This window comes from Juglans regia, chromosome 9 (genome assembly GCF_001411555.2).
Source record: "Juglans regia cultivar Chandler chromosome 9, Walnut 2.0, whole genome shotgun sequence".
Taxonomy (NCBI): Eukaryota; Viridiplantae; Streptophyta; class Magnoliopsida; order Fagales; family Juglandaceae; genus Juglans; species Juglans regia.
Window position 1 is genome coordinate 10,591,664 of NC_049909.1, and position 9,376 is coordinate 10,601,039.

General features: G+C 38.5%; 1 protein-coding gene across 1 annotated transcript; it reads right to left on the bottom strand.

The window, feature by feature from the left end:
• Nucleotides 1-246: 246 nt before the first annotated feature.
• Nucleotides 247-1,293, bottom strand: LOC109000279 (rhicadhesin receptor-like). The gene has a single exon (XM_018977107.2). The coding sequence runs from the start codon at nucleotides 1,217-1,219 to the stop codon at nucleotides 548-550; it is 672 nt and encodes a 223-aa protein (XP_018832652.2). The 5' UTR covers nucleotides 1,220-1,293; the 3' UTR covers nucleotides 247-547.
• Between the last annotated feature and the right edge of the window lie 8,083 nt (nucleotides 1,294-9,376).

The following is a 9,376-nucleotide window of genomic DNA, read 5'->3' on the forward strand; positions in this document are numbered from 1 at the left end:
ATTTGCATATTTGAGCAAATTGCTCACTTTTGTCACAGACATAACAAGATTGATTTTGTGAAGTAGGCCCTTGGTTCTTACTCTTTAGGCTTGGAAAGCCCTTTTCGTGGAGTCTACTAAATTTTTTAAAAAATTTTCTTTATGGTTTCAAATAACTATTTCTTGAATTCTAACCTTCGGGCAAGATATAATTTTCATAAATTAAAATTACCTTCGTTGTGAGAACTTACAAGAGGTTCAAAAAGCTTAAACAAAACGTCATTAACAAAAATTATTATTAAAAAATACCAACACAACCTGAATAACAACACAAGCATTACAAGAACTGAACTTCACATCAATACAAAGAATAACAACACAAGCATTACAAGAACTGAACTTCACATCAATACAAAGAATAACAACACAAGCATTACAAGAACTGAACTTCACATCAATACAAAGAATAACAACACAAGAATAGGAGGAAGGTAACCTCAAATCAAAAGCATTACTACAACACAATTTTCAGATAAAGGGGAGATTATCTGGAGTGGAAGGTCTTAGCTCAAGAACTGAACTTCGACTTTATAGATTCGATAACCTTTTCTTCTACTTGGAAGGCCCTAGTTAGAACATCGTCTGGAATCGATGGTGTTGAAGCAAAGAGAGTAAAGGGAAGGACCACAGCCCCAGGTAACTGACTATTGAAAGCCGTGATGATAAGGGCCTTCCCTACTCCAACATTCTTTTGGAAGTGTACAAGTCCTCTAGGAATGACAAACATCTGCCCAGAAGTCAAGACCTTAGAGTGATACACATTCCCAGTTGTCACAAACCCCACAAGTAGCTTCCCTTCGATGACCACGCCGCTCTCGGTTGCACGAGGGTGAGTGTGGGGTGGATTAAGTCCTCCCGGAGCAAAGTCCACTCTGTTCATTGAAATCCCAAGCGTGTTGAGTGCAGGAAAATTAAGGACATTACCTCCAGTGACGTTTGATCCAAAGATGTTTGATGTATCGCCCACTTTGGTCAAACCATCAAAGAAGAAATCATCGGAAGTTACTTTTGAGGCAGGTTTGCAAGGGAAGCCATTAACTGATATAGAGCTGGCACTTTGATCCGCCACACAGAAATCCTGTAATGGATCGGGGTCGGCTGGGGAGGCAAGCAAGGGGAGAAGCAACAACACGACGAGGTATGACAGCATGTGGACGTGTGAACGTGATGGAATCTTCATGGCTGAATCGGCTTTTGGTTTGTAGAAGTAATGGGGCTTTAGTTTTTTGTTTTTGAAGATGATATAATGGGATACTCCAGAGGTTGGGTATAATGGTCCTATATATAGAACTTTTCCTCTCCTGAAAACCCCACAAGTCTTCATCTTTATCATTTTAATTTATGCAAGGCAAGCATCATATCGACAGAGTTTTATTGACTCCTTCAACATTGTGAAACTGAAATTACTTTCTATGGAGAGATTTATTTAGTCATGGAAAGACCAATTACTAGCTGAATGGGCCTCTCTTTTCAACGACAAAGTAGCTGAGGAAGTGCTTCCTAAGAAGTTTTCACACTGTTATCTGCTATGATATAAATAACAAAACCACCAAAATTACAATAATCAACTTAGTCTTTTTATTTATTTAGTGGTAATATCATATATATATGGTGGAGCAGAATAGCTTATTACCTAATTGAACGTTTCTCCATTGCATGGTTTGACTTGGAAAGGGTGCTTATATTTTTGAAGGTTAGGTAGCAGCAGCCTCAAATCAGATGGTGAAAAAATCAGCTCACGAAAGCTAGAATAGTAGCCGTACATTTTTTTTAATCATTTGACCTTCCTTTTCAGACGATATCATAATTGGTGTGTACACACACGTACATGATGCCATTGTAAAAATGTTTATGGCTTTGAATGAAACTGTTATGTTGAACATTTAAGCCTTGAGTACGTAGCATTCCCAAAGCCCCAAGTATCGTGGCTTTTAACCCTTGGTTGCAACAAGTGTAACACCCCGTATTTTAGTGTATTTTTTTTAATTGAAAGATTATTTGTTATTAATTTAAAATTTATTCTCTTATTTTAAAATTGTTGGATTTTTAGTTATGTTATTTTTATGATTTTAATTTTGTGAAAATTATTTTTGAAGTGCTTTCTCTAAATTAATTATTTTTATGCGTTTAAATTTCTTCTAAAATTAAATTAACTTGTTGTGGGGTTTAATTATTTATTTTCATTTTAATCATTACGTTTGAATTATTTTATTTTACTTGCTGTTTTAAAATCGTTTCCGTTGGATCTTTTTTTTGTGACCCAAGATTTAAGGATTGGACCTTATTTCTTTCTCTACATTTTCTCTTTCCTCTTTTCTTTTTCTTCTTTTCTTTTTTTTTTCCTTTCTTTCTTTTTCTTTTTCTCCCCCCTGCTTCCCGCGCGGACGTCTCTCTCTCTCTCTCTCTCTCTCTCTCACGCCGTGCAACCGTTCCTCACCCAACCCGCCGCCGTCGCACCGTCGTGCGACACCGCCCACCCCATCGTGCTCCCCACCGGCCGGCGACCACCCTCTCCGATTTCCAGCCTCAGCCGCGCTACCGTTAGCCTCCACGCACCACACGAAGTCGTGGCATTCCTTGCGCCGCTGCGCCGCCGTCGCGCCACCTCCGGCCACCATCTCTTCACCACATCATCCTCGACCTCCCAGCTACTCAATGGACCCAACCCCGGCTCCGATCCATCACCGGTGAAGCCCGACCATGTCCATTTCCGATTTGTGCATTTTTGGGCCTAAAACACCCCTTGCGCTGCCACCCACGGCAAACCACCACCACCATTGGCTTCACCGACCTCTCTAGGCCCTACCCTATCAATTTTGGGTCTTGGTTTGTCCCCGTTGAAAAGTGGGTTTTTGAGACCCACGGCCACAGTGTATTTTACACTGTTACGTTGCTGAGCCGCCACTTCTTGCAGTTTCGTGATCCTTCGGAAATCATTATATAGCAATGTAAGTATTTTTTCAAAGAATTCTTGTGAATTTAATGTATTTTTGCACTAGCACATTACACTGTATTTAATTGCTGATTGGTTTTGCCGGACTGAGTCCGAGGAGTAACGGGGTTGATTGGATTGGGTGATGGAGTTGTTAGTATGATTGGTTTAGACTATGAGATTTGCTGGCGGTTCGGGTTTAAATATTGGTGTTTTGTGTATGACGTGGGTTGTGGTGGATATTGGTGATTTTATGAAGTAATGATATACTTTGGGATTATGAGGATTTTTAAGTTTTGAGAAATTAAGATAGATTATTTTAGAAGCTTAGGCTTAAATATGGAAATCCGTAATTGGTTGAAAACTTACGGAAATTGTGTGATTTTTTTTATAGGTGACGATTATTAGTCGACTCAACATTTTTTGAAGAAATTTCTGAAAAGCTAAGAAGTCCAGGTAAGCGGGGTTCATATACTAGTTTTGCATAAAAGAAATAAAATGAGGTTGACTTTGAGAATAAACGTGTTTGTTTTTGAAAAGAAATGATCTGAAAACAACCTCAGATGTTCTTTTTTTTCTGCATATGCATAAATTCAATATATGAGAAAGTATTTTCTGTCATGACTGGTGTAGACATGAGCTAGTTTTGTGTACTTTGTTTCTGAACTATGTAAAAGAGCGAATAAGGAATTCTAAAAGTTTTGTTATGAACAAATGAGAATATTTTGTTTATGTTTATCTCGAACATGTGAAATGATCTGAAGCCTTTCAGTGTTTTGTTTTGATATGATGTGTCATCTGAAAACCTTGGCATGAAGTTTTGGTTCTGTATATGATTGTAATCGGATTTTCGATGAAATCCGTTCTGTTTCTGTTAAGGCCCAGCCACGGGTATAATGGTGGTTTATAACCCTACCACGGGGGTGAAACATGGTATACGGCCCAGCCACGGGTATAATGGTGGTTTATAACCCTACCACGGGGGTAAAACATGGAAAATGGCCCAGCCACGGGTATAATGGTGGTTTATAACCCTACTACGGGGGTGAAACATGGAATATGGCCCAGCTACGGGTATAATGGTCGTTTATAACCCTACCACGGGGGTTAAACATGGTATTGTCCCGATGTGATATTAAATGAAGATAAGATTATAATGTTTCAGTTTAGAAATGTCAACGGATTCTATTTTTGGAATAAATTTATTTTTCTGAAAATTTCGCTCTAATGTTTTTGTACAAGTTTTGTTTCTACATTCTGAAAGTAAATGTTCTGTTCGGCTTATCAAATGTTATAAATGCTCATGTTTACATGCTAGTATATGCTCTCTGCTTACTGAGTTGTTGATAACTCACCCCGTTAATCTTCATAATATTTCAGATGACATCGATGGCTCAGCTGAAGATCAGTATTAGAGTCTATGGAGAAGATTAGCATTGATTTTGTTGTTGGGTATCTCATGATATTAGTGTTGGTGTTGGAGGTTAATTATCTTTCTTAAGTTTGCTTCAATGGATTTAGACGGTTTATGGATACTTATGTTAATGTTATATTATTTCTAGTTGTTATTTGAGACATGAAGAAGAGTTGATTTTATTTGGGTTGTTGGATTGAATATTGGATAGATGAGTTTATTTGATTTATTTAATTGAAGTATATACGTTCGATTTGAGGTTTGGGAAAATGGATAAATTCTTGAATTTGGAAGTACTCTAGCCTTGTTAGAGTTGATTATCAGGTTTTATGAGTTAACTCTCCGGACCCTCGGGGTCGGGGTGTTACAACAAGAGCTTAAAATACTCAAGAATAGTCGTGAGCTTAGCAATAGATGAGAGGGTTTTTATAAAGTGAAGTCCTTTCTTTTGGGTATAACTCTTAGCTACTGATCTAGTTTTGTTGCATTCTATAGGCCTATCTGAATGGTATTTGCCTCTAGAACCTTGATCTCTACTGTCATAGCCTTGCACCAGTAAGGAGATTTCAGTTTTAACAGCTTGGTGAAGAAATTGAAGTTCAACTTCAATTAAGATAGCAACTATGAAAGCTTCATATAATGGTGAAATTTTATGATATGAAAGAATAAAATAAAATGATAAGGAGTACCAGAACTTTCCTGAGAAATAACATTGTCCAACGATGTGGTGGGTGAAGAAGAGGTCATGAGGTGACAAGGATACGGATCCCTTCGTTAAAAAACCAAAACAAAAATAAAAAATGACAACGATACTATTGTAGATAACTATAGGGTGGAATGATCCATTGATGACTTTCGAGGGAGAGATCTACCTGAAGGAGGATGGTCAAAATAAATAAATAAGAAAGATTGAAGGTAAGGGAAGAACATAATCAAGTGACGGAGATGAGGGAGTATGAGGACTATCAAATTGTACGAACAGTAGGGAAGAACTAAGGGATCAGTAGAAGAGGAAGATCAATAGATAGGTGAAAATGGAAATTTTTTTTCATAGAAAAAACATCCCTCGAAATAAAAGATGGATAACTGATGAAAATGCAAGACCTAGCTCTAGCATCAAAATCGGTTTGATTATGCGATATTAAGAGTCAAACATAGCGTAAACAACCATGTGTACAAGAAGAGAAACTATATGTGGAGTCTAATTTGAAAAAGGAATATGAATTTGATTTATAAAATGAGCAGCTGTTAAAACACATTCACCATAAATTTCAAGAGCAAATTAGCTTGAAAGCTATGAGCTTGAGCCACATTTAGAAAGTGGTGGTTTTTTTCTCTCCAAAATGCGTTTTTTGTTGTGGAGGTTCAATGCAAATCTTTGATGACCAACAACCTTAGAATTGTAAACATGAAGCATATTGAACTCAGGTTCATTGTCTATTCTATGTTGTTGAATTTTGGTGTTAAGTATATGTCCTAATCGTAGTAAAGAACGAACTAAATGTCGTATTAGATTTCATAAGATAAAACCAGCTACATCTAGAAAAATAATCAATGAAGGTTTGAAAATATTTGAAACCATTCAAAGGAGTAGAATAAGGTCCCCAAATGTCAAAATAATAAGAGCAAAACAATGAGTAAATTTTTTTTTTTTTTAATTAGAATGACAGGAAATCAATGCTACTTAAATGTGGATAAACAGTACAACGTAGACCATTAGAAGCTTTATTACTACGTACAGTTTTATCTAACAAGTCTAGAGAATGATAAGTGCCCAAGTCTCTAATGCCATTTATTGGAATTGGCAAGAGGAATACAATAGAAAGTGTAAGATACTATTGTAACTGAAATGGTGAATGAAGCGGAAGAATGCTGCAGCAGATCTAAACGTCAGTTCCTCTCCTTACGCCAACAAGATCATCTTTCAAGAGGATAGTTACCGAAGACACAATAACCAAGTAAGAAAATTTTACAAGAAAGAATAGTTGTAAGTTGGGTTGGTGCTTCAAGAATTACTAGAGTTGTTGGCACTATTCTTTTGTAATTGGTAGCAGGGAAATAGACCATGTAGGAGGTTGTTAGGAGTTTGTGCATAAACATTGTTGCAAGCCATGAAGCTTGAAACATTTGTCAATTGTGTCGCAATACAGTGATAGCGTTATACACCGATGAAGTTCTTACCACCAGGAATTTTGTCATGGTAGTGGCATGGTGGGGATTTGTCCCTTTCGATACCGGTAACGTAGTAGATCCCATAGGTTGTACTGCTTCCCCGGAAAACCCTTTCAACGTAGTTTGCGCTAGGCACAATTGGTCTACATTGATTCCCATTATTGTGAATGCATTCCAAAATAAGATGTTCACTGAACTCCCGTTGTCAGTGAATATTCTCTGTGTGGTGTAATTTGCTACCAGCATTGTTACTACTAACGCATCAACATGTGGGTAGACTACTCCTCAACAATCATTATCATCAAAAGAGATCGTGGGTGAAACTTGCACTCGGGGCTGCTTGGCAGGTCTCCCTATGCTATATACTTCCTCGTATCTGGCCCACCTAGCGTACGCTTTCCTCCTGGAGGAAGTGGGGCCTCCCCTAGCATATCCTCCGACGATTGTCCGTATCTCACCTACGGGTGGATTCCTCCAATTTCCGTCCTGCCTAGGGTGCCGCTCTTGCGATTCCTGTGACCTTTTTTCTTTTCATGGCAAGCCTCTTCTTCTTGGACTTTTTCTCCATTGGCGCTTATGCTCTTGCCTTCTTTCACCCAGACGCCCGTGGGGGAGGGGGTAGCGTTCCTAGTGACAATGCGTTCTAGCTCGTTGTTCCCCCTCATCTCCTCAATATTTTGCTTCAATGTATAGCAATCTTAAGTTTTGTGGCTGCTCGTATTGTGGTAGGCGCAGTACTTTTGGATCTGTCGCCCCCGCCCCTATTCCATGCCACGTGTGACGCCCCAATAGAAGGCCCAAACCACATGACCTATACTTCAAAATGACTAGTTAATGATATAATTAGAGTCTTGTTGGAACCTTATAAAGAGCAAGAATTTCACATTCTCAGATAATGTGGAATCTCATGCACCACCTACCCTTATCCTTATCATATGAGATATCACAATCTATCCCCATTAAATTCCTGACGTTCTCGTCGGGCCAGTCTGTCATAGGTGGCATGACTCAAGTCCCACATTTATGGTTGAAATAGGCTCTAATACCATTTATAACACCTCAATGGAAGGTCCAAACTATATGGTCTATACTCCAAAAAGACTAGTTAATAATACAATTGGAGCCACATTGGAACCTTATAAAGAGCAAGAACTTCTCCTTCCCAAGCAATTTGGGATCTCATACACTTACCTACCCTTATCCTTATCATATGGGGTATCACACCACGCCTGGCCTCTTTGACTTTGTCTTGCATGTGCACACTAGAGTAATGCACGTGACTGCTTGTGCAAGCATCTCACCTTCCTTTGTGTGGGTTTCTCTTCAATCTCGATCCTCCCTCTCTCTCCCTTTTTTAATTCCCTTTGGGCACTTGCTCGTTCATCTTCTCCAATCTGGTCGTCAAGGCGATCAGTGTATCTTCAACATTGATGAAATCATCTACCCTCTCCATAAATTCTCGTAAAGTGGAGGGGGTCTTCTTTGCCAATTCGGTCATAAATGGACTTCTTGGCCAAATTCCCCTGAGCAAAGCAGCCATTATAATTTTTTCATCTTGATCGTCGGCCATCATTCTCTCCCTATTGAAGTGTGCCAGATATGCCTTAAGGCTATCTTCTTCCCTCTACTTCACAATCAATAGGTATGTTGCTGGCCTTCTCTGTCTCTGGCTAGCCATGAACTAGGTTAAAAACTGCCTGTCCAATTCTTCAAAGCTATCGATGGATCCCGGCTGTAACGCTTTGAACCACCCTCAAGCCATTCCCTTCAAAGTTAAAGGAAATGCCCTACATGTTGTGAGTTTTGGACCTCACTTATTTTCTCTCTATTTTTTTTCTTTTCCTTTTCTTTTTTTTCTTTCTTTTCTTTTTCTCCCGTGGTTTCCCTTCCCGCGCGGACGTCTCTCTCTCTCTCTCTCTCTCTCGGATAACTCTTCCTGTTCGGAATATTATCAGTCGGCTATTCCTTCAATGGATGAGATGGATTGGGCTCTCAAGGGAGTGGATTATTGGTTTGAGTTGTAGCACGGGACTGTGAAGAGGCCCAATAGGTCTAAGAGTTGTATTAAGCCCCTTCCACAACCATTTTACCACACTTCAACAAAGCATCACTATTCTTTGAGTTAATTGAATTTTGTATGACTTTGATGGGTTTAAATTCTAAAGGCAATAATTTTTTAATGAAAGATTGTGTAAAAATTGTAAAATAATTGTGTTTATAGTATTTCCAACTTTTAATATAGATGCCTTTTCACCGGATAGTTAGGCAGCTTCGTGATTTCATGGCATTCAGTTGACCATTTCTTGGCATTCAGTTGACCTGGCCCGTTTGTTCCTTCTGTTGCTATTTATGGACTTTTTCATCCTTGTGAAACCGATATTGCCTTTTTTTTTATAGAGATGTTTAGTGATGCAAGACAGATTATTAAATTTCCTGACAACTTGGTCTTTCTATTTATTTAGTGGCTAAATTCATATATGATGTAGCAGCATACATCACTTAATTGAACACTTCCGCATTGCCTGGTTTGAATCGTGAAGGGGCTTATATATTTAAAGGTGGGATGGGGGTTAGAAGCAACCTTACATCAGATGCCGAAAGAATCAGCATAAGATACCTTGAACCAGTAGTGGTGGACTTCTTAGGAATATTATTGCTTTTAATGAAACTGATTTATTAAGGAATAAAGCTTGAATGGCACTTCTAAAATCCCGAGTATGTTGGTTATATATAACCAATCATGACATAAAATCCCAATCCTCTGATAGTATAATCGTATTATTTCAAACAATCAAGACCATACAATTCTTGGACCGCTT